The 27,302-nt window shown below is 37.2% G+C and overlaps 1 protein-coding gene across 1 annotated transcript; it reads right to left on the bottom strand.

Annotated features, from left to right (window-relative positions):
- Positions 1-13,960: 13,960 nt before the first annotated feature.
- On the bottom strand, positions 13,961-20,601 carry LOC114523110. The gene is made up of 3 exons (XM_028543952.1): positions 17,591-20,601; positions 16,886-17,312; positions 13,961-15,471 (listed from the first exon to the last, which is right to left on the bottom strand). Exons 1-3 carry the CDS (start codon positions 20,588-20,590, stop codon positions 14,621-14,623), a joined length of 4,278 nt encoding a protein of 1,425 aa, XP_028399753.1. The 5' UTR covers positions 20,591-20,601; the 3' UTR covers positions 13,961-14,620.
- Between the last annotated feature and the right edge of the window lie 6,701 nt (positions 20,602-27,302).

Genomic DNA, 27,302 nt, shown 5'->3' with positions numbered 1-27,302 from the left:
CTACGAGCTCCTTTAGGCTTTACTTTTAGGATCAATATACTATATAGTCCTCATAATACTCCCATACTTTTAGGAATATATTATAATAGTCCTTATTGTTTGATAGCTCACTGTTACTGAGATTATGATGACTGCAGTGATATAGAAAATATAAGTGCGAGGTAAATTTGTAGCCATTTGTATTCGATTTATAAATTACTTTTTAGATATACCCAGTAAGCAATTAGAAACAATTTAGATTACCCCTTACTGTGACCATCGGCACAAATTCCGAGTAATGGGGAAGCTGACGTCATTTTAGAGTTTCGCATAAGGTTCAGGCTCTCGCATAAGGTTTAAACTTTCGCATAAGGTTCAGGCAGGCGTATAGCAGGCGAGATATGTAGACAAAGAATTGATAAAACACTATCCTACCTGATTTTAAGAACAATTTATTAAAAAAGATGAACAGGCTGATTCCCTATTCTAATTACAGCTACAGTTTTTCCCAGAAAACGCTAGTCTTAATACACCTGCATCAAGAAAATCCACTTACATGCATTGAGTGGGACATAGGAATTTTTTTATTACTGAACGATGATACTGTCAGTCTAAGTAGATGCAATTATGGAAAATCTGTTAAACTAGCGTTTTTTAGGACACCCTATTTATTCCCAATTCTAGTTCTAATGTTTTGAAAAAAAAACCGCCTCAGCGTAAATGAAATAACTCAATTAATAGTTTTGCTAAATGTTGTAAAGTTTGCAAAAACTTCATGTATGTGGTCCTCCTTACATATTACAGCTCTTTGCTTTTCCTGGCTCATGCTCACATCCCTCAGATTTCTTATTTCCATACTTGTCAGTGATCACCACTAACAAGACATCTGTACCTGGGTAACTCCAACTACCAAATGCGAACAATTCTCTCTTCGACCCAGACAGCACAGTCGTCACGTCTTGGTAGATTTCCCGACCATTGCTCCATTTCGCAGAGTATTTTCCCAACAACTCGAAGATTGCTTTCCATTTGTACTCCAAGTCCTGGACAGTTCTCAGAAGGTTGATGGTGATTTCAGTGTCTTTCGGTACTTTAACGGAAATATCCGTCTTATCCGTTGTCGTGTACGTTTTCGTCGTACTGGATTCGACATTAAAAGAGGATGTGGACGTGACGTCAGTTGTGAAGGTGCTTTTCGCTCCAGCACCAAGTAGTCCTGAACTCACTTCTGTAGATAACCCAACTTTTACCGCCAAAGAGAATCCTGAACCAATCTTGAAGGTGGATGAAGTTGTGATCGATGTCGTGAGCCATTTTGTGCACTTGTATGAATTGGAATAAGCGGAGCATATGACAGGACGGAAACCTTTGACTGGTTCAGGTTTGGCGACGTTCAGTGACGATTTATCTTCGATGTTGAATTTTAAAGCATTGAGCGCCAACATGTTGGAGCGATCGGAAATAATGTTGCATTTGTATGTGTTGTTATCAGCAGATTTATCCATCGAATTCATTGAGCACTGTTTAAGCTGTCCGGAAGTATCTTTAACTTTTATCACAAAATCTGGTTTATTCATCCACGGATCTCCACTGTAATTTCCCATTTTGCAGCATTTAAACTTTTCCAGGCAAAATAATTTGTTACATGAGCTCCTGTATAACCCCGCCATGTAGTATCCTGGTTTGCACTTGCTCCATCCTTGGTCATCGAATGATTTCTCGACATCTTTATTGTAACAATCCCCCCAGCTTTTCGCCTGGGACTTTGGTCGGCAGCATTTGGCCTGTTCGATATTGTATAAGTCATTTCCCGACGTTCTAAAGAGCCCGGTCATGTAGCTGCCGTTATCGCAGGTAGACCAACCTTTGCGATCGAAACTTTTCCACCAGTTGTGGTTGTAGCAAACCTGATCGTCTGGTGATGAATAAAGGTAGCCAGGCGCGTCTACACACTTTGCTTCTTCGAGCAGGTAAATCGGATCCTTTTCATGCTTTCTGTTTCTATACATCCCCGCCATGTACCTACCATGTCCACACAGTGACCAGCCTTTACGGTCGAACGATTTCCACCAGTTTGCGTTGTGGCTTCCCACAATTGGTTTAAGAAGGGATTTCATGTAATTCCTGTATCCAGCGTTTGTCTGCCACTCGTGACTTAGTCTACGAAGTATTTGTTTCGCGACATCAATGTCGCCAACGACGCTCACAGAATAAGCACTGGGTCCACCGCAGCAGCTTTGAGGTCCATGACAGGACGACCACGATCGGCATCTGCTGGTGCATTGACTGTCGTTCACTTTATTCCCAGTGGGATAAACATCTCCACACTGACATTGGTCCCCCTTCGTCGCGGTCAGTACATAACCCTTATCCCGGCATGTTTCTTGACACTTTACGTTGGAGTTGTGACCCCCCATCCGTCTTGTCAGACCTGCGCCGGGAAATGAGGAATAGCATCCTTTAACGGCGTAGGAATTTACTGATCGTTTCTTCCGAGTTTTAACATCTCTCGTTGATATTACCATCGGTAACAAAACGGTGGTTAAAACAAACATCTTTAGACGCATTTTGAATCTCTAAAAGTAATAGAAACATGTTTTTTTGAATGAAGTTTGAAGAAGTTATTTTTAACAGGAAGTCGTGCTTAAAACATATATCACAGTAATTTATTCTAATATAGGCGACAATAAAGATTCGGAATAAATGTTTGAAGTCTACAGAAAATGAAAATGGTAAAACAGAATAATTATGAAAATTTGACATACTGAGAATCACGATTTCAATTCTCGGAAGACACGATTTGAAAATCACGACGATTCACTATATTTGATATTATAAATCGTTCCGGAACATGAAACTCCCTAGATTTCGGGACTTTTTCATGCAGAATCAACCCGGAAGAATTGTATGTTTACTCAGGACCATGCAACGCCGGCCAAAAACTGTTCAGTTCCCCTCTTAGATGTGGTCAATACTGGGATAGTAAAAATATATGAGGTCATGAGCATTGACCGAGGTCTAAATAATTCTTGACATTATGCAATAGCGGAATCCAATAATTGTTTTATTGTACTATACATTTAAAGATATCAGAAACGTGTACGTATGAGACGATTACATGAAGATTATCGAGACAAGCAAATCTGTATATATATGAGGCAATGTTTTTATTTTCGTGCTCCTTCAGGTTCGAGTTCCTTTACATTAAGTTTGATGAGGATAAACGATGGTTTAGGAAGTCAGGAACGACAATACGCACAAAGTGTAAGTGAATAATTAACAATTATTGGATAAGCTTGAGTGTGATATCGAGAATTAACGAGCCGAAGTTTGCGTTATTCGCCGAAGCGAAGCTGAGGCGGATAACGCAAACTGAGGATTGATAATTCTTGATATCATGCGAAAACCGAATTCAAAAATTGTTTTGTTATGTACTCCCTTTTTGGAGAGGAAGCCTATGTAATTATTGACAACAAACTAACGGCAAAAAATTACGTCACCTACGGTTAATTTTCAATGTCGCGTAGGTGGCAAGATATTGAGAATAATCTGTAGGTTTTTAGCCAATCACAATCGAGATTGCATTAGTAATGCATAATAATAACTGTTACAGCAATTAATAACACGACACAATGTTGCAATGGGGATGTTACAAATCAAGGGTCATTATTAAACAGGAAGTCCGCCTAACATCATGCATGCAGTCATTACGTCAGGGAAAAACAACATGAAGGGTGTAAATTTTGAAACATCTCGACAAGGTTTGGGAAACATTTTGACATTAAAGCTTTGGAAATTGCATGGAATGAGGAGTTTTGGTATTTTTCGCTTTGTTGACCAATATAGCTATAGTGAATAAGGGTCCTATCGTTTTCGGCATGCAATTTTAAAAAAATCCAAAATACATCTGGGGCCGGTTGTATCAAGCCCGTTTAGCTTTAACTGCGGATAAGTCAAAATGAAATAACACTCTTACATCTCTCTTGAATGAGTCAACTTGAATATTATGCACTGAATATGTAGTTGTAAACAGTATATTTGTATTCAGGTAAAAAACATTTAGTTTACTTTTTGAATAAAACGGCAGACTTGCTTTCTATTTTGAACTTATCCACCGTTTAAGCTAAACCGGCTTGATACAACCGGCCCATGCAGTAAATTAGATCCTATCATTTTCGGCAGGCAGTTTTAAAAAATCTAAAATACATCTGCAGTAAATTAGATAGGTATATTAGCTTGGGTATATATAGAGCGCATTACCACACACTAACTCTAAATCAGTAGAAGTCATTAATTCAGTAGAAGGCATATTTTTTTGTCATTTTGCCAAATCTTCTCTTAAAATCCACCATGCAAAAACATATTTTCACTGATTTGACCATGCAGTCAGATAATACAAGCGGTACTGTCGAAATATTTAATCGTGTTTTCTCGCACAGTTTATAGTTCTTTTAAAATCTTACCTGCATGTTCCCCTTGATTTCGGACTTCAAACTGCAGACCGTTGTTTCTTCAAATTACTTCCTCGAAGCTTGTGATATAGTTGATCGTTTTTCACCAGTTCGTCTTTTCACGATGTTTGTGTAAGATTGTTTAAGAAGTGCAAATGATCATCAACTTATATTGGTGGGGATAACGAATGAAATTTACAAGCAAACAGGAAGTTCATCTTCCAAGCAAAAGTCAGGTGATGTTAACTTGTTGATGAATTGTCAACGCCTACTAGCAAATATATGATTATCATTGCTAATTCTCGAAGTGCGAGTTGTGCAATGTCTATCAAATACAAGGAAAACGACTCTAATTTCTTGTTGAGAGTGATAGGGCGCTAATGAAATGACACCGCAGAAATTGGTGCTTCGAAAATTTTTCTCGAGAAACTCACTGGTTCACATTTGTGCATTTCTGTTTTCATCTTAATCAAAATACTACTGAATAAGTCACAAAGAGTTCATATTTGACCAGCCGACAATTTAAAAAGCAAAGTAAAAAAATCAGATTAAACAGGACATGTTGAGAGTCAAAATATCGTGTGCGAATTCTGAGAGTTGAAGTGCGCGCTGACAACATCGCGAATGTGTCAAACAACGAAGCCTACATAGAAGCCATAGCTTCTGGCGAGTCCTCCCAAAACAGAGACTTAAAACATAATCCTATATCATTTTCTACCGCACCGAAAATACTCTCCTGTTTAAAAAGGCCCTCAGGTCGAAACGTCGAGATGTATTTCTGTCTATTTTACAGGCCTACGTTTGAAAACAAGACACAGGCTTGAGATTGTAAATTTTCACTTTATTCCAAAGTCATCTTCATAGAGAATGACATTGCTTTTACTTTAAGTTCAAATTTCCTTTCGCAAAGTACTTTGAAAGCACTTGACAGCTCATAAAACCATTTGAGCTGACAGCTCATGTATACTGCATGTACACTGCATGTATAAGGTTATAATAAGTTTACATGATTATTCTTAACCCTGTGCAAGCTTCAAATCTTCAATGCAAAACGCAATTTGCTCGGCATTTACAAATAACAAATTGCGGCGAAAGTCTATATGAATGCAAACCAATTTCATGATGGCAAATGAAATATGAACTTTAATTGAAATAATAAAACAAACAATGAATATTGTTCGTTTTCCTGTTGTTGGGTATTGTTCCTGCTGTTGTTCATAATCATTTTGCTGAGCTTTTATAAATCTTTTTGCTTACCATGCAAAGAAGTGAGTATTCATATCACTCGAGGGCCTTTTATTCCGCGATTCTTTATTCATGAATGTAAACCAATTTCCGCTGTGCCTACAATGAAATAATAGGGAGTTTAGGATATACGATATAGTCAGCTCATAGTCAGTCAAGTTGTTGATAATTTATTTTGCTTGAATTGAGCCACAGGAAATTAATTATGCTGCCATGGCAGGACTCTGAAATAAACATTGAACGTTATATTAATGCCGTTCTGGGAAAAATATTCGGTTTAATCATGAAATGGTACATTCGAAAATTTGTCGAATGTTTAATTATAAACAATTGTAACCAATATATCTCCAATTATAACCCAACTCGCTCTATTCTTCTGCATGGAAGCAGATGTACACAAGTTCGTGTTCGCCAAATAAAATAAAGTTTGAAAAGGAAATTAATCCTGATTTCGATGCACAAAGAAGTTTTGTAGAAGCAGGAACCCCCTTGCTGGTAAATGGTATGGTAAACGGTAAATAATAGCAGTTACGCTTAAACATTAAAAGCAGTCACGCTAAATATTGATGTGTTTACACTTTTTAAGAGTTATGCATTAATGTTAAAAAGTATAAAACATTATACTAATAAAAATTTATAACTATTAAGATATACATTTATGTATATATACAATCGAGTGATCATCAAAATATTAATAAACCTAATTTTAGGAAGTACACAAATCAACTTATTCTAGGAAGTAGAAAATGAGTTCGTAATATTTACAAATTTAATCTATTATTATAAACAATTATTGGAATTATATCGAATTCAATCGAATTGAATAATTGTTTTATTGTACATTTGAAGAATAGTAAACATAGTATTAACGAATAAAAAACCTTATTTACTAGCATGCAACATCCAAGAATACATCAATTATTAATACATAAATATACATTCCAATGAATACCGCTTGTTAACCACCGTAGGCTCACTTGCAGATAACTCAGTTATCTGCTAGCAGATAACTGAATTTTGCGTGATTGCGCGATTTATCTGTCAACTATTAGCCAATCAAATTGCTTTTACTACTATAATGTATAATAATATCTATTAATTGCATATACAAGTGGACTACGACTGAATCTTTCAGTTTTACCTGGATATGGTTAATTGTAGAATTTCTCTAGCTTAATTCTAGTTTCCCTTGTCTTTTACCTCCGATACAAGATGTACAATTGCAAAAAACATGCATGAAAAAAATCCGACAACAGAAATAGCCTTCTAGCCATATTATTTTATATCTTTATATATACATATAGAATATATAGATATTTCTACGTATCTAATTATAGAATATCAATATTTCTAGATACGGAATACATATCTTTCTACATATTTATCTATTCTTCAGTGAGTTTAATTAAACTTACATACATGCTTACATCTGATCAAATTTGCTCAAACCACAATCTTGATTATAGATGCCTTGGTTTTTTCATGTACCAAACTAGACGCGAATTTATTAGCAGACGCTACGAAGCCAATCTTCCATTGTTGAGAGCTTGGCCTGGGTCAAACGTCGCGGTATAACTATTCATGCACGCAAAACAGGATTAACAACAAAATATGAGTGACTGAGTTGTCTCATCATTTATTGTTCAGTCATAAATGCGTTGAAAGCAAGGGTAGTGTCGCAGCTTCTCGCAAGAATGATTTTCATTGGCTGAACTTTACAATAAATTACTGTTTCAACCAATAGCATAGCTTCGTTCTTTAGAAAGCATAGAAACGCATTATCCAATTGGACGAAAGCTTCCGAGAGCTGCGACATGTTCCGGGTAGAAAGCATGTGGGAACGACGTTTGTTCCTGGCGAGGGTGCAGCAAACAGCGCGTATGACGCTTTTGTTTGGAATTTGAATGATAATTACAACAGCACTGGGGCCTGTTGTTTTCTTGTTAGCTTTCAACTGTAGTTAGGAACAGAGTTAGCTGATAGCAGAGTCGTGAATTTCGGAATTAACCAATATTTCATCTGAATGCTATTTGAACAATTAACCATTTTGAAAACTGCATGCGCAGTCATTTCTTAGTTGCTCATCTAGGGTGGGAACCCAGTAGCTTAAAGCTTGATATATACATAAATCCAGTTAATCGGTTTATATTGTTTATAACGTACGGGTCACCCTTTACATGAACCACTTTATCTGTGGACACGTTTTCCCCAAGATTTTTACCTAACTATGTAAACATCGGTCGAATATTTTCATCAGTAGATTTCGGGTGATCTTATTTATGATGACTGCTGCATGTTTAAAACACCGGCTTCGAATGATAATTGTGTTTTATTTTGTAACATGCACGCGCAGTCTTCTACTGCATACACTTATAAGTGTACGGTAAGCGTGGCTTCGGGTACTTTTGCTTCTAGTGTACTTTATAAACAATATCAAATTAAACACTTTATGGCAACCAATATCACACACTTCAAATGGTGCCAAATTCATTACGGGCTGTTATATACATGATATAATAATATACTATATATATATATATTAGGCTCACTTACCCAGATTTTCTTTCATCAGCCGATCTTAGCGGTCGAAGCATGCATGTAGGAATACATCGAAATCAGTATTTTCATTTCAAAATCACAGTTTGGATATACGAATTGTACTTGACACCATCTTGAATTGGTATTTAAAGTAAAAAGTCATAAACAATAATTGTTTAAACTAAGCCGAACAAAGAAAGCTTTGTCGAACATATTGCCATCGAAGCATATTGCCTTCGTTTGGATATTATCTATGTAATCTCTGCCAAGATTCTGTCAGTATATGTAATTCATCTTGTAACCCGGAATTACTGCCGAAATCATTTAAAAATTGCTGAATCTTCTCTTTCAAGCCGTAATAAAAATCTTACTTTCCTTCTTCTATTGTCGAGAGCTTGGCCTGGGTCAAACGTCGCGCTATAACTATTCATGCACGCCAAACGGGATTAACAACAAAAGATAAGTGACTGAGTTGTCTCATTCATGATCTATTGTTCAATCATAAATGCTTTAAAATGACGCTTTCGTTGGGAATTTGAATGCATGATTACAACAGCACTGGGGTCTCTTTTTAACTTAGTTAGCTTTCAACTGTAGTTCAGTAGGGGCAGAGTTAGCTGATAGCAGAGTCGTGAATTTCGGAGTTGACCAGTTACAGTAAGGGTTTTATACAACCGGCCCCTGTGCATTAATCATGACCATTGAAATGCTGTCATGCATTCATCGGTGCAGGTACCACGATCGAAATTATCGCAAAGCAACAAAGCAAAAACAATTACGAGAAGCCACTTCGCCATTATATACACATGAAGACGCTTAAATATATATGTATGCTAGCTGGCCAACGAAATAACAAATTACACAAAGCCGTCTCTAAGAAGACGTATTCAAATATTAAAACATAAGCATGTTGTGGCGAGATATATCGTTTTGTTTTAGAAAGCATTTTTAAATGCATGGTCCGAATTAGAGTCCGAAGACTTTCCGATCTCATGAAGTCGTAGAACCGGAGTTATCATTGCATTGAACATATTAATCGTCAAGCACTCGCTCTATTTTAATGCTAGCACTTTTAATTCATACACTTACTGAGGTTCGCAACAGGTGGGAAGTTTGTTTGAGGCGAGTAATCTTGCATCGTAAAATATTTGAATGACGAAAATTCAGACCCCTATCATAAAAAGACCCCAATCAAATTAATATGGTATAATAATATAACAATTAACAACTGCCTAAAAAATCGTCGTCATTATAGGGTATAGTTCATACAATCGTAGTTCATGCAATAATTCATAGAATAAATTATACCCCACAATGACGAAGATTTTTCAGGCATTTCTTAAATTTTGTATACTGCATATTGGAAATACTACAAAATTTTAGCCATTGCAAGCACACAACATATAGTAAGCTAAACTGCAGTAAGACCTAAGTCAAGGTCTGCAGGTTAATATAATCTTTTTTTACCAAGGTAACTGTAATAAAAAATGCTATGGCTATCAAAAACAATGCCAGAATTAAGACCATCACTGGAACTTCTGGAAGGGTCTTCCTGAGTAACTATGCATGTATTTTAATAGTTAGAGATTCACTTTGCATCGGGTCCTATATCTATCAGTAAATTAAGGCTCTTTCCATTCATCGCAAAGCCATGCCAACTCGCAAACTGTTTGCATCGAATTAATATAAGCTGCATGTCAAGCATGGTAGTTGGACAAAATTACTCGCAGTGAGCTTGTAAGTTTTTGCGACGAGTGAGTGAGAGCCTTCAGAGTCGTGTATAAATAGCGACGCTCTGCGGTGTTCTGGCTCTTCGGAAGTTCGGTATTTCCGGCTTCGTTTTTATCCATTAATTGTATGATGAGATCAGTGCCACCGCCATGGCCTCTTTAATGTTACATTCTTTCACAGATTCTTTCGAGACGGTTTATACTGAGTATTGCATTGCTATCTTAATTATAGTGAAGCTGAAATTCTGATCATTCTGCGACGCAATTTCAACAGGAGCTGGTGCAAAACAAGTGCATAATTATAATGCCTCTTTCGTAATATTAACTATAATATTTTTTCAATCATAATTTATGGCGCCCGATTTATATTAGTTGCAGTGATTCAAAGTATATAGAATAAACAACACAGCACGACGTGATTAACTTTAATTTGCCATTCATATAGCCGATAGATTTAGACTTATCGCCGAGCTTAAACGAAACCACGGATTATTATGACCTTAGTTTCGAAACAGCTTGAGGAGATTATAAAATAAGCGAACAGGCGCGAGTGCTATCATTTACAGTTGAATTACGGGTGTGTGCTGGTCAAATCTGAAGACGCCGGATTTCAATGCTAAGTCGTTAAAATTGTAAGTTATGTATATAACAATATGAAGGCTGATATAGATTACATTAAAAATATCAGGTGACAAATGTTTCGATTGCAGAGTTCATGCAAAATATATGTGTTCATCATATGTGTGCAAAATATTTCAAATATCGTATACCATTTAATAAAAATAAAATTCCATACCGTTCAATAGAAAAGCTGTCAAAATTTTAAACATCCTTTTTCGTCGTATCCTTTTAGATAGGCTTGATATCTTTAAACTGAATTCTATAAAATCATACGAAAGTTTAATAAGGAATTATTCCCGGGAAGCACGGAACGTGGAGTTACACTCGAGTATTGTGATATTATTGTGAAATATTTGCAATTTTTTCCTGTTTTTTTTTCTTGTAAATCGGCGTGTCGAAGTTCGTAGGGTAATAATATTTCACGGATATGGGCTTATGTCAACTCGTGCATTTTTTAGTTTCATGCAGAGAAGATTTTTTATTATGTCGCGTATTTTCGGCGGGAAAACGCTCAAAACCTAAAATCCTTTCGGCGTACCGATGAAAATTAATTTATTTTACCTTTATTCTTTAGATTATGTTGTGAACTAAGTTTTGAACTGTATATGGTTAATGCAAAACACCAAAAAAAGGAGTTATTATAAAACATTATGCGGCTATCAACAATGTTATAATGTCAACGCCATTATAACTGAAATGAATACAAAAGAAGCTTCGATTCAAGTGTCATTTTCTTCTCGGCGTATCCAGAGAAATCTTTTCATTTTCAGAATATTTTGAGATTATACAGTAAACATACTTTGTGGATGCTTTTCAGGTTTGCAAAACGTTTCTGCTGAAAATTTTAGTGCTGTTGCATGAAGATATAACCGAAGTTTTGAGCATATATTACGCGACATAGAAAAATATCTCCTCTTAAATTTAGAAAACGTACAGCATTCAACGTGATAAATCGCTAGAACTTTGGCTTGCAAAAGCGGAAATAATATGCTCATTAAAAAATTTACCTTAAAAATATTAAATTTGGATTATTTCACCAGAACCATGAAGGGATATCTGACCATTTTTGCCGTTTTGTTTGTCGTGGCCTTGTCAATGTTGGTAGACGCTGCACCACATGCACAAGGTTAGTATTTAGTAGTGAACGTGTGTGTCAGCTACAGGAGTGAACATCCATTCCATTTAGATAATTAAATTTTGATATAACGTTGTACCCAAATTTCGGCACAGAGCGATATTGCCAGTTCTACTTTGAAGAAATCAAGAAACCAAGTGCTTTGGTTTCTTGTAATAAGCTATATGCTTTTTTGCAATCCTGTTAATTGAAGGATTTTTGTCGATAAATGTTGTCTATTTTTTTTTTCGCAGGAAATAAGAGAGAAAAGCGCGGTTTCAAATCGTATTTTGAAAACTACTTCGATGAAATGGCAACTAGTGCTTGTGTTGCAATGGGAAAATACAATAGCTTGTACTTTGCAGTCCGTCGAACTTGTAGCAGCAAATCCAAAGAAACCTGTTATAGTGTCTGTACTTCGTACAAAGTGAGAAAGGAAGCCCAAATCTGGAATCCTAAAAGGTGGGAATGAGTAAAACAACGGTAAATCAATCAAGCATTAATTCCTAATAACGAATAAATTTGTAAATAATATTTTGAATATTATTCGCCATATTGGACTTTCATACACACGCGCAGTCTGGTTGTAAACAGAGCATGTGGTATCTTTGAATTAAATCGAGGCCTTTCAAGCTGGATTTATCTTGTAATTATTTTATTTTTCGATTATTTTGTCTTGTTTGTGCTTATATGCTTGAATTTGAAGTCTTGTGCTTATATATGATTGAGCTTTCGACTACATATTGCTGTTTTTATTTTAAATCAGTTTCTGTTTAATCATCTATATATGTTGTTATTTTTCTTTAATTGATACAATTCGATGACTATATTTTATATCAAAATTATATTCATATGTTAATATTATATTCTTGGCTGTTTTTCTAGGCTGCTTAATACAAGGTGTGTGGATTCATTACATGTCTACAAGGATCGCCCATCGCTGGCTGACAATAAGTTGGCTAATACAGATGTGAACAAAGTGGGCTTGGCAATTTTTCGTTACCATTCTTGCCATAGTAGTGGTTGCGGTCCTAACTACTGCTGCTGTTCAGGGCTTCCGTAGCTAAATAAAGCGACCTATTTTAAACGATATATAGTGTAAGCGATTAAGTTCCCTTGCTCTATTGAAGACGTGTCGTAATAAAAATTCAAATGATTGTGAGTTTATCAATCCTAGTTTTATTATACACAAGTGTTATCTATACTGTAGTCTGTATAATATAGTCTGGTCGCGAACGTATTTTACACCTGCGTATATATAGAAGCACGGAAAAACGTTATTATTTTTTGTTTCCATCATTGCATGTACAATACTGTCCAGAAATAACCTAACACTGCGGTTGCGGTTCGGTTGCGGTTAGATTGCGGTCGACCCATAGAAACCGCAGACGACCGCAAGGGGAAAATAAGATCGCGGTTGGCGTTCGGTTCCGAACGGAATGTTACGAACAGCTGAGAACGATAACACAATAATCATAACGAAAACATCTTAAGAAATGTCTGTCAGACCGAGTGAAGCCGAGGTTAAAGCTCTGTATCACAGCGGTTAGACCCAACTCGTAGCCAAAGCCTTCTCGTAGGAGGGGGGGGGGAGGCGGCTACGAGTATTGAGCACGACAAGCTCCGTATCACGGCGGTTAGACCCAACTCGTAGCCAGGGCCTTCTCGTAGGGGGGGGAGGCTAGGAGTATTGAGCACGACAAGTACTGGAGGATTCGGATACTAAGTTGGCCGAATACCCTATTGGAGTCACCTTGGGAGGCTTTTCTAGGACCCTCTCCTCCCACCTACAAGACCCTGGGTACGAGGTTGAGTCAAACCGCCGTGAGACGGAGGTTCAACGGCGAACAGACCGAAGTTTGACTTAGGTTAACCGTGGTTTTTATTAGGTTATTTCTGGACAGTACTGTATACCATAAGCGGTTTACTATTTTACATACCCTCAGAAGAGAAAATTGGCCTGAGGATGAAATACGCTTGCTTATTCCTAGCTTTTTGATAATCGGAATCGTTCGCAACATTCTCCCTAAGAGAAGATTCAATGGTATATTTTTGGTAAAGTGTTAGAGATATTGATTAGCCGGGTGCCGTCTAGTAAACAAAAACAGACAACAGAGTTCATCGATTTGTATGTGTGCTATAAATTTACTATTTTACACACAGTCACATACCGGTGTGTTTCTCTTTAACAGATAGTTAGCGTTAAGGATGAAATCCATTTGCTCGTCGTAGGAATTCTCTGATAGTCACAAGAGAGGAATTGTTTATTAGAAAACGACCGTAAGACATTAGAATACAATATTAAGAAAACATGTGTTATTATTAAAAAAGTGCAGACTTTCACATCAGCTTATTTAGGCTGATGACATACATCGGTTCAATACGATACAATGACTATTGTGAATTTCAAAACTGACCCAGTAGCTTGTCCTACAACTTATGAAAGGTGTTTTTATTTTTCAACTGAGAAAGCCTGCTTACTTGATCATTATGTTTATTCGCATATTCATCATGTACCCGGTTTAGTTGGCTGTGTGATGTGAATTGAGCCCTTATAAACCAATAGAACCAACATGTGAAAGTGGACAAATCTGCTCTGCGCATCGGTTAAGCTTGCTCATAACAATGTTTGAATTTTGCCGAAATTCCGCACGTTTCCATTTCTTCCCATAACAAAAAAAGTTAGTAGCTATACTGATTTAAAGCATAGTGCACGTAAATGTTGTTAGATATTCACACAACACAACGTATTTCAAAAAGTGTAAAAGTTCAAAATTTAAAAAAAACCCCGTTTGTTTACATACGGACTTGATCAACACAATAATTGTTAAGGTAATCAACCTATAAAACTAAATCCCTAAAATAAAACTTATCTAAACCCCTGATAGCTCAGAGAAAAATTAAACTTTCTTCTAATCTTTTGCAACATGTTTACGTTTCGATTACTTTTTCCTGTTCGTCTTGACACGTCCGAAGATCACCATATCACCAGGAATGTACACCTCTTCCAGTTGAAAAACATCCCGGTTCGGAAAAAGAACCTGCGTAATAGCGAATGTTGAAATATCTCTGAAATTGAAATCTAAGTTTTTGAGGTAACTTCGAAGTTGTGCCTCGATTTTTCTTTTGGCTCGTCGTAATGAGGTACCACTGTTCCAAAATACATCCCATCCCGACACGGAATCCGAGTCAACATTCACCGTCGCTGACTCGCCTGTATACGTAATGGTCTGGGCCTGATCGATATTTGGCTTGTAGTACTTGACGAAGTTCACATCAAAGTTTTTTGTCTTTTTTCTTTCTTCGTTCCAGCATTTATACATAACACGTCCGGCGCATTTTTCTACATAATATGGTATCGTTATTGGCTGGTTTTCTACTTCCCAGGTCACTTTAATCTTCTTTCCTCTATTACTTGATCGAACTTTGAATTTTCTTGCACTAATCGACACGTCAACTTTTCCTGCTTTTGCCCGCAAGGTAAAATGGTACTTCGCGTCCTGAACTCCGACGACATACTTGGATTGCTGGCTCTCGGTCATACCTGGGAAATTTTTCGCCTGCACACTAAATGATAACTTTTTCCTGATGTCTTTCACCATGATGTCACCGAAGATGATTCTGTTGTTTATAAATAAAATTACTTCGTAACCATTCGGAATGACTTGTCGGTCGATCGTGATGGGGTCGTTGAAATCCCTCTTTGTCGCATCTGTCGCCGAAGAGCTGGTAGAATGTGTGCGGAAGAAAATATAGAGACTCCCATCACCTGAGCCGTCTGGTTTAAAGCCGCCTAAAAAATTATCGAAATGTTAGTGTCTCGTCTTCTGGCGTCTCACGCTCAGAATCAGTATGGTGAAGGGGCAAAAGCGAAAAAAGTACGCAGAGCAAAATCGCGCATGCACATGCCACCACACCCTGTGCCGCGTTCCTGCGATGTCCACTGAAATATAAATTGCGCATGGGGACGAGGCAGAAAATATACAAATCTGATCATAGGCAGTCTGGTCAATGCGGGCACCGCATACTTATCTTATGTATATAATTATCCTAGGGCTGGCAACTTTCTGACAAGAATTATAATGCATACATGCATTAATACCATAGCTTGAAACACAAAAGTTACACGAGTTTCTTGAAAAAAAACTAGATACGAAACACCTTGGATATATTTACTAAATTTATCTCTCATTTTTAGACTTGAAAGCAACTTAAAAATGCTTAAATTTTGGTAAGAAAAACTGTATTTTTTTCCAAATTTTGTTAAACAGAGGTGGGATGCAATTTACTCGACAAACGTCATCATCGAAAAAATCTTCGGCAAATTTTTGATTGGCTGTGGAAAGTTCGGAAAATCACAAAGGCCAAACCAACGAAGAAAAAATGTCTTCGTGATTTTTAGAACTTTCAACAGCCAATCAGAAATTTGCCGAAGATTTTCCGATCATGACGTTTGTCGAGTAAATTGCATCCCGTCTCTGTTTAACAAAATCTCGATAAAAATACACTTTTTATTTGCGAAATTTATGCATTTTTAAGTTGTTTTCAAGTCTAAAAATGACAGATAAATTTAGTGAATATATCCAAGATGTTCTGCATCTAGTTTTTTTTCAAGAAACTAGTTTAACTTTTGTGTTTCAAGCGATGGTATTAATATATGCATTATAATTCTTGTCAGAAAGTTGCCAGCCTTAGGATAATTATATACATAAGATAAGTATGCGCTACCCGCATTGACCAGGCTGCCTATGATTTGATAGCATTGAATTACACCGCCGCAATGATACACATACTTCGAGATTCCACAGTCATTAACATAAACTGTAGCAGTGCAGAAGTGCAATACCTGATCCATGCATGCGAAAGAAACGTCAACGTTATGAGCAAAGAAGATAAATTAGCATTGTTAACATCATTCGTTGAAATTATATAGTAAACAGTGCTGTTTTCCCTTGAAACTGCATCTCGAACTAACTTTTTCTTTTAGCGCGAAAATGGCGGGAAAAGAATGGGCGGAAACCAATATTAGCGGAGAGTTTGAGACCTACGACACTCAAACAAAGAGACTATAAATGTGAGGCAAAAACTCTGAGCCGAAACTGAAACTTTCGTGTCGAAAATGAAATCTCGTCCCCCGATCTATCGCATCGTAGATCTTAATCTCTCCATTTTGATTATAAAAACATCCTATTTTAGTATCACATCACCTGTAGCCAGGTAGAACCGATCAGGTACAAGGGAACGAGGCGTGAGAGTGTCTTCGTACGTGATTCGAGCAACTTCGAAGTCGGTGGAATTTAAACGTTTAGCGAAGAAGGTTCTAATTTGGGTAGCGAGGTTTAATTCAGTGGAATCACCACGAACAAAATGAGGAACGTTAACAATGGCGGTGGACAAATCCAGGATCACTAATGACTCATTAGTCAATCTCCCCTTTATTTGAGTTAGCCTAACAATAGCACTTACTGCAGCATTTCTATTTACTGTCTTATTGAAGGTATTAAAAGCTTCTTTCGGAATTCGTCCCTTTATTTTTTGGAATGAAGTAAATTCAACTTTCCCACTCTTTATCTTGAACGTCAGCGTAACCTCGTCATAATTATGTTGGATAAATTGAATTTTTGGCGGGCCAACCTACAGTAGTGAAAACAAGAACAGAAAAAAAAAATACTTGGAATCGAGAATACTTGGAATAATCTGAAAGTAAGTCTATAGGCTGTCATGTAAAATAATTTATTTTATGCAGGATTATCTAGAATTTTCAACGCCTCACTGATAGCTATCGGATTCGGCTGACAGGTGTCATTGTTCTCTGTTCTGTATAATTTTCCTAATCTCGTTCAGCAATCTTAGCACACTTATTATAACGAATATTTGGTGGTGACGCAGAGAAATTTAGTCTTTGTACGTACCTCAAGAAAGCATCTTGCATACGTTATCATCATAGGATAATCGGAATCCACCGTCCTCTCTGTTACTATGCTCTTCACAAATCCAGCTTTAGTTTGACTATTGTATTGTTGTTCCCAAATATCGTTTACGCGTTTGGCGCTAACTGCCATTATTGCGTCCCAATTTCGAACTAATGAGCGACCATTAATTCTTTGGAGAAGATCGTGCTTACTACCAGAAACATCACTTCTACGGATTCTTCTTCGTCGACTGGATATTCGAGGAGGGCCAAAGATTGCGTTGATGTAAAACCTAATTCTTAGCGTTGTCAGTTCAGACGAGAAGCGAAGATCTTTATTTGTAGTGACGTTTGGAAGCCGAAAGATCCACTTGTCAAATGGTGTCATTTTAATGAATTTTGAATGGAAGTCAGATGATGGTTGCGAAGTGATAATTGCCTCTTTAGTAACTATATTGTAGGTAAAACGGTAACTTTTCGGTCGGGTAGTAAATGATATAGGATTACGTTTTAAGTCTCTGTCTTGGAAAGACTCACCAGAAGCTGTGGCTTTTATGTAGGCTTCGTTGTTTGACACATTCGCGATGTTGTCAGCGCGCACTTCAACTCTCAGAATTCGCACACGAATATAATTCTGAAACTCAACAGAACTCAATTTAATTTCTTTCTCGCAGCCATCAGGGGATAGAAGTTCTTGTACGCGAACCCCAGGGATATTGTACTCGATAGGTCGTTTAAGATCTTCGGGTGCAGAAGGAAACCTTTCTAAAACCGTAATACTTGATTGGACTTGTTTCGCAGCGGCTCTTTGGATAGACAAGGTATCATAGCGTTTGATCACGGTTGGTTTCTGAAAGTAGTAGTATTGTAAGGCAGCGTCCATGAAACCAAACGATTGAACGAGATGTGTTCGAACTTGGTTCTCTCTCATTTTAATGATAGTTCCAATTTCAAAGAGGTCTGTTATATTTGCTGTATTGTCTGTGATATCCTTCTGGATCACTGTTGTTTTGAGGGCTCTTAGACGATCGCTTTGTCGTTTGGCAAGATCTCTTTGCATTTCAAGGTTTATTTGTTTGTATTTCATGGCAGCAATATTTGCTGCAATGCTCAAGTATTTTCTGCCTCGCGCTGATAAACGTTTCGCAACACGTTGGAAGTCTAGTGCTTCTCTGTGAACCTGATCAGGAAGATAAGACGTATATGACATTACATCTACATTAAAATCTTCCCACTCCAGATCGGTTGGAAAACTGTCCGCATCAACCGCAAAACTCGGTATATTTTCCATCGCCCTGTTTACTTTCCCAATATCATTCCTCAACTCCCTTCCGAGACTGTACATTTTATTCACTTGTTCTATAATGCCTATAGAAATTTCTACTTTCTTTGCCACTCGAACAATTCCTTCAATGTCCTTGGCGATGTTCAGAGCGCCAACTCCCCCGGTGAATAGAGATCCGACTACGTTAATAACACCAAACACGGCCGAAAAGATTTGCTCTGTTTTGTATTTTTCTATTGCATCTTTTAAGGCAATACCGGCGTCTGTTACTTCCTTTTGTGTGTTAGTAATTTCCGTCCACAGAATCGCTGCCTGTTCTTGCTCACGACTTATTCTATCACTTTCTAGATCATGCAGTTGTTGATTGGTGCCAGCAATGTCGTCTTGATATTGGGCCCCTACTTCGGTTTTTTGCACAAGGAATGAGCCAATTCTTTTGACGTTGTCGTTCAGTTCTTTCATTGTCTTTGTAGTTGTTTCGCGGGACTTATGATAAAATATTTCGGTCGAGATAGTTTGAAAGGTATTCTCGTACGCGGAAACTTCGGCTAGCAGTTTATCGTAAAGTGGCTTATACACTGAAAAAGTTAGTTTAGGTACAAGCTGTTTAGACTGAGCATATTCGTTTAATTGTGTCTTGCTTATCAATAGAGCCTTCCCCAATGCCATCTCCAAATCAGTGGGTAACTGAATAGTTCCGTTCGGTTTTTTCGTTGTGAGAAAATCGGTCATCCACTTTAAGCATTCTCTAGCCGTGTTCACAGAGTCGGTACTTGCACGAATAGCGAGGATGCTTTCAATCGTCGAGACTGATAGGTGAACACTGCTAACCAGACCTTCTTGTAACCACTTCATTTTGTTTAACGTATTTTCGGAAGAATATAACTCTGGCAGACTAATTCGATCAGGTTTGTAAAGCCTCTTGCTTTTATCTGTGCTGACGCTATATTGCCCGGAATGAAATGGGTGTTGCGAAGTTTTATAAACCTCATCGTTTGCATATGTGAAGTGTTCATTTGTTTTAGCTTGGGTGACTTTGAAAACTCCGCGCATGGTTTCCGCAACAATCTTCACCGTGGGTACAGAATTTTCATAAGCACCGACGATTATTTCCGGGACACTATTGTTCGATGATATTGCAACCATCTGTCGACAAATAAGATAAATTTTCTGAGATCCTGGTAGCTTTATCTTTGAGGGGCGAAGTTTTAGAACATCGGCGAAGATGAAAACGTGTGTTACAAAGGAAGGATTGAATATGAAAAAGTCGTTCAATACAAATGACATTCGCGTTATTGTGACATAGTTAGTTGCCGTTGAGGTGACGAGACTGGGATTAAAACTGTCGTAAAAGTCTTCAATTCCAGAGTCAGTGATGGTGGGAAGGTTAGGTTGACTTTCTGGGCCAAATTTTTGGAAAACTGCCGCCGATAATACGTCGTTCCATACTTTCTGTGATCGCGAGTCACCTGGCAATAGTTTAGTGACCAAGGGTTTGAGATAGAGTTTTATCGGGATAATAGTTGTTAATTTTCTCGGTAGCAAGTACCCTCCATATTGAGCCACAAACATAAAGATACTTTCGGGAACTCTGAAGACATCATCTCGGAGCTGTGATGCGATATTTAGCCAAGCAGGGTCATTGCTAGCTGTTAGAACTTTGCCTGCTTCAAGACAAAATCCTACACCACTTTCTGTTTTTAGTTCAGTGTACATGCGATAGTAATGTCCCCAATATCCAAAACCATAAGTTGGATTATCAAAGGAAAATTTCAAAACTTTTTCCGCGTCGTTTTTATCGTAAACAAAAACTTGATAGATGAGGTCTCCCATCTGGTAACCGGAAACGTAATGGGTGCCGTACTCTGAAAATTTCTCAAGTATCTTATTGCTGCCAGAATTCAGGAAGACATTTGCTAGTGGGGATGTTGTGACGTCAACAGCCATGGTTGTGTTAAGTTTCTTCCAGTATCGAGCCAGCACGTACACTTTTCCCACGAGGTTTTCGGGAGATATTCCTAGAAGACTGGAATATTCGCTACTGTTGGTTTCTCCGTTGACATTTTGTCGATGGATGAAGGGTCCCGCATAACGCTTTTTTTCTGAAAATTCCCACATGGAGAAGAAAGCCTTTATCAAGTCATTTTCGTCTGCGTGGTAGGTTAACTGGATGAACGGACCAAATTGGGAATATGAGTTCTGGACTGTCTTCGTTTGGACATTTTGAAACAGGTTAGACCTTTGTACTGGGTAAAATATTTGGTTTAAGCTGTTAGCATTCGGGAACACTGGTTTTAGACCATCTAGAACGCTGAAAGACTTGCCAATTTCAAAAGCTGTGAGATAAAACAAAACAAAAAGTGTCATTTTGTTTAAATGTATAAGTTAATCATTACAAATTCTGGCGACATTCAGTGACGTTTAACATAAATCGATTGCAATATTTGCATTAATTTTAGGAATCTCTGGCTTAAATAGTAGCTCTCGAAACAAAATCAACGATACATGCAGTTTCTTGGAAAAAGAAAATCCAAACTTATAGTTAAATAAAGTAATGAACTTGGCATGTGATAAAATAAACGCGAAGAATAATGTGCTCAACACAAAGAATTGGACTCGCCATGATTAGGATCTAATATAAGTGCTAGATAATGATGTGATATGATAAAAAAACCTTGGATGAAAAACCCCTGGATAAAAAAACGCGGTTTTTCCGAATTTAAAGAATAGACACTTTAGTGATCGAGTGTTTTCTCAACCCTTCCCAGAAAGCTACTAGACAATATTTTTGGTGTTTTACTGATTTTGTAATTTACTGAACTTGTTTGTTACCTTGATAAGCGTGAATGATTGTCCACAAAACCACAAGAACTCTTAAAGGCATTGTCAATTCAAATTCTTTGACAATCCTCCAGCAAATTAAATTCGTAGGCTGCAAAAAATCTTAAATTGCAATAAAGGAATGGTTGCATGATAAGCATTACCAGAAATTCAGGACATTAATTAATTATCATAATGCCACGATTTCGCAATCAAAGATGGCTGCCCTGTTATAATAGAATTATATAAGGCACGAGCAAAAATTTGAAATAAAGCAACTTCTAACTTACATATTGCAGTTGCGGACTTCGATTTAAGACGGGCAGAAGCTCAGTACTTCCATGAAAATTTTTCCATTTTTTTATATTACCTTTAACAGGTTCCCCAGTATAATGTCATTTCAACAACTAACCATAATATTGCAAGTATTTATAATGGTTAGTTGCTGAAATGACATTATTGGGGAACCTGTTAAAGGTAATATAAAAAAAAATTCTCATGAAAGTACTGAGTTTCTGCCCGTGTTAAATCGAAGTCTGCAACTGCAATATGTAAGATAGAAGTTGCTTTAATTTCAAATTTTGTCTCTTGCCTAATATATTCTATTATAACAAGGCAGCCATCTTTGATTGCGAAATCCTGGCATTATGAACTTTTATGATATAATTATCATCTAGTTATGGACTGCTCGTACAACTAATATTATGTATCTATATACATGCAGTTTATTGACAATATAAGAGCACATGCATGTAGTTTGGTGCTGCTGAGCGCCTGCGACGATCTAGGTTTTTTGCGTATTGTGGATTCAAAATATCGTGGATATCGAGTATTGTGGATTCGAAGTATCGATTTGCGGATACGAAGGAAAATTAATGAAAATCAAACGAGTGAAGAAACAATTTGTAATTGATTGTGATGATCATGCAAGGCCTAAGGCTCAAATTTTGGCTACGAATCTTGTCAAACAAAGCGAATTTCATGTAGATTCCATGTGTATATTTAACCTTGTGTATTGACATGTGAAGCACAATGATTTGCATGTGTTTAGGCTTTTAGGCCTAAATCAAAAGTCGTTCTTTTCATGCCCGAACCTGAAGCAAATGAATTAAACTTTTCAGTTATTTTTTATTTTAAACAGGTGCATGGAACACATTTGATGGAAAAATATATTGGAGTGAGCTGCCATGCTGCTCTCAGCCTAACAGGACTGGTTAAATTAAAAATCTTCCTTAGCGGTACCAGTTTAGGCCAACACCGTCGGTTGACGGTTTAATTGGGTCATTGGGAGACTGTGTATTCATATTTCATGTTCAAAGAACCGTTAAAACAATCCTTTTCAAAAGAAATTGGTCTGGTATAGGACGAATAAACACCACGGGAATTAAACCACTAACGGGAAAGGCAATCATCAAGTTGCATTTCAAATAACACATGTCATGTATGTTCACAAATCAGCTAATGAACGTCAATCATACAGTGTCCAATGAACGACTACTTATTAAAGCGACGCCGGGTAAGTATAACTAAAAAAGTTTGGCCATGCAAAAGTAGACCAGTTTATTTACGAAACCTTTCTGTCAAAACCTCTCTTAGATATTTGAATCAAAATATAAGATCAATTTGGACCAAAAGATTTAGTTCACTTTCGGGACGATTATAGTTTTTCTAAAATCCTACCTGAGTTCGATGAGGAACTTCTGCAGGACTTTGTCTTAGTTCTTCGTTTTTAAAGTTGCTCTGTCTTTGTATGTTGCAAATGTTTAACTAGTGGCTAGCGCGCAAGATATCAGCGGCTTGTATGTGCACGGAGCATGAAATTAAATCGCGACAAACGCAGGAAGTTCACCTGCAATGTTAGGTGATATTGGGAGGATTTATTAACACCATTGATTTCTTCTGTAACAAGTAACTAGGCAGGGGTCGCGGAAGATCTTTATGTGGAGGCGGGCTAATATCCATAATTCACCTTTAGCATTATTAGTTTCTTTTCAGAATTGTTTTCTTTTCACGAGTACATGAATATGAGCCTACCCCCACTTCCGCGGCCCCATGCATGGCTTAATATCGAGTTGCTTACTATATGTCTAAATCAAATACATTTTGTATCGCATTGTGAATCAGTGTGGCAGCTGAAAAAATCCATTAACACCAAATGGTCATCATGGTCTAAGATTCGAGATGTGTGAAATCTTGCATGATATCATTAGGTATATATATACAGGAGACCAAGTACTATAATTGGCTTTTGGTTTTAATGATTGATCTTAGGAGTTTGGTACTCGTGTAGGAGAAACGTTTGGGACTATACATGGGTATTTGACAAACGCTGCTACGTGTTTAATTACACTCAAAATGCTACCAATGCGTTAAAATTGCTACCAATCGCTGTAGCCGCCTTGAGCCAACACCATGCATATGTTCGATTTTCAATAAAACTGACCAAAACACAGGTGAAGTAACCTTAGATATATACTGATATCTTAACAAGTCTTTAAACTAAGCCATATAATTTGCATATTTGTTAAAATATCTTTCAATTGCTGCACTATGAATTCAGCAAAGTTTGAGAACATCATTGAGTATTTACAATTTGCCTTAGTTTTTTCTTGTAAATCAAGGCATATCGGAGTTTCTGAAGTAATCACTTTTGCTCCTGTAGGTTAATTTATATCAACTATAGAAACGTTTTGTACGGTATTCAACGTGAGCAAAATTTGGAATAAGGAACCATTATAGCTAGCTAGTGAATAAAGGTCCTATCATTTTCGGCATGCAGGTTTAAAAAATTTCAAAACATATCTGCGCTAAATTAGATTGGTATATTAGATTAGGTATATAGAGCGCATTACCAGACACACACATTATATATAATTATATAAGCGCCTTGTTAACTTGTGATCTTAAAATCCGCGATGCAAAAACAGATTTTCACTGATTTGACCATGCAGTCAGATAACAAAATCGGTACGATTAGAAAAATTTTACCATGTTTTCTCGCACAGCTTACAGTTCTTTTAAAATCTTACCTTTTCGTTTTGATTTCGGACTTCAACTGCAGACCGTTGCTTCTTCAAATTTCTTCCTCAAACTTGTGATAGCTATAGTTGATCGTTCTACACCAGTCTGGCCGTCTTTGCAAATGCACGCAATGTTAGTGTGAGACTGTCTGTCCAGTGCAAATGATCACCAACTTATAGGTGGGGGTAACGAATGAACTTTACAAGGGGACAGGAAGTTCAATTACCAAGCAGAAGTCGGGTGATATAGTGGCTTGCGGGTGAATTGTCAATGCCGACTAGCGGAGATTACCAAAATACATCTATACATATTGATGTAAATATATGTTATCATTGATATTTCTCGAAGTGCGAGTTGTGAAATGTCTATTAAATACAAGGAACGACTCTTTTTGAGAGTCAAAATATGAATCAAACAAGAATAATACTAACTCACCTGACGAATGCTCTCAGGTTGCCGAAACGTCGAGAAGTGTTATGTATTGTTGCTTTGGCGTTGTTATGCCACATTTGAGAACAATACACAGGTTAAGGACCTGTAAATTTTCGACTTTATTTCAAAGTCATTTTCAGACAGAATGACATTGCTTCCACTTTAAGTTCAAATTTCCTTTTCGGAAAGTACTTTGAAATCTCTTGACAATTCATAAAACTCAAACAGCTATAAACGCCGTTCTGAGACATGAGTATATATATGTACACATGCGTGTAAGGTTATATAGTATATCAGTAGAAGAAAATTATTTACACGATTTTTCTTAACGATGTGCAAGTTTCAAATCTTCAGTGCAAAACGCATTTTGTTCGCATTCATAAATATTTTTTCTCACAATGTAAAAACTGATAGGTTAGAATAACCAAAAAAAATAGGCTGTTTGGGCAAGAACGCACAAAGAATTTCTGTGTTTTTCATTTCGTAATGGATCGCCGGTTGTCGGTCCATTACGGGCGAGTGCCGGAATGTAATGGACGGCTGAAAAATTCTTCTTAGCCAATCACTGTGCTCCATTTCACCGCAAATGACGCTTGCCATTTATTAAATGCCTTATAAAACTAGGCTTTTGGATGAAATACAAACACTACAAATTAATGCATGCGCATGTTGGTACTAGAACGTGGGTTACACTCCTTCCCCAGACCCTATGACATCAGAATGCTTACCAATATTTCATCTGAATGCCATTTGAACAATTAATCATTTTGAAAACTGCGCAATCATTTCTTAGTTGCTCATCTAGGGTGGGTTGCTTAAAGCTTGATATATAAATAAATCCAGTTAATAGGTTTATTGTTTGTAACGTACGCGTCAACCCTTTACATGAAGATTTTTACCTAACCATGTAAACATCGCTCGAATATTTTCATCAGTAGATTTCGGCTGATCTTATTTTGGCTGACTGCTGCATGTTTAAAAAACCGCCTTCCTTTGATAATTGTGCTTTATCTTGTAACCACGCGCAGTCTTCTACTGCATGCACTTATAAGTGTACGGTAATTAAGCGTGACTTCGGGTACTTTTGCTTCTAGTATCATTTTTCATATCAAATTAAACACTTTATGGTAACCAATATCACACACACTTTAAATAGCGCTAAATTCATTATGCGCTACTATATAGACGATAATATAGTATATATATTAGGCTCACTTACCCAGATTTTCTTTCATCAGCCGATCTTAGCGGTCGAAGCATCCATGTAGGAATACATCGAAAGCAGTATTTCAAAATCACAGTTTGGATACTTGAATTGTACTTGACACCATCATAAACTAAGCCGAACAAAGGAAGCTTTGTCGAACGAACCCAAAAGCATATTGCCTTCGTTTGGATATTGTCTATGTGATCTATGCCAAGATTCTGTCTTTATATGCATGTAATTCATCCTGTAACCCGGAATTACTGCCGAAATCATTTAAAAATTGCTGAATCTTCTCTTTTAAGCCGTAATCAAAATCTTACTTTCCTTCTTCTATTGTTGAGAGCTTGGCCTGGGTCAAACGTCGCGCTATAACTATTCATGCACGCCAAACGGGATTAACTACAAAAGATGAGTGACTGAGTTGTCTCATTCATGATCTATTGTTCACTCATAAATGCTTTGAAATGACGCTTTCATTGGGAATTTGAATGCATGATTACAACAGCACTGGGGTTTCTTTTTAACTTAGTTTGCTTTCAACTGTAGTTCAGTAGGGGCAGAGTTAGCTGATAGCAGAGTTGTGAATTTCGGAGTTGACCAGTTACAGTAAGGGTTTTATACAACCGGCCCCTGTGCATTAATCATGACCATTGAAATGCTGTCATGCATTCATCGGTGCAGGTAACACGATCGAAATTATCGCAAAGCAACAAAGCAAAAACAATTACGAGAAGCCAGAGAGCAATTACGAGAGGCTGTGTGATGTGAATTGAGGTCTTATAAACCGGTAGAACCAACATGTGAAAGTGGACAAATCCGTTCTGCGCATCGGCTAAGCTTGCTCATAACAATGTGTGAATTTTGCCGAAATTCCGCACCTTTTCATTTCGTCTCATAACAAAACAAAGTTAGTAGCTATACTGATTTAAAGCATAGTGAACGTAAATG

This window comes from Dendronephthya gigantea, unplaced genomic scaffold (assembly GCF_004324835.1).
Source record: "Dendronephthya gigantea isolate DGI-Jeju-01 unplaced genomic scaffold, DenGig_1.0 000026F, whole genome shotgun sequence".
Classification (NCBI taxonomy): Eukaryota; Metazoa; Cnidaria; class Anthozoa; order Malacalcyonacea; family Nephtheidae; genus Dendronephthya; species Dendronephthya gigantea.
The sequence above is the reverse complement of the archived record's forward strand: the minus strand, read 5'-3'. Positions and strand labels throughout refer to the sequence as shown.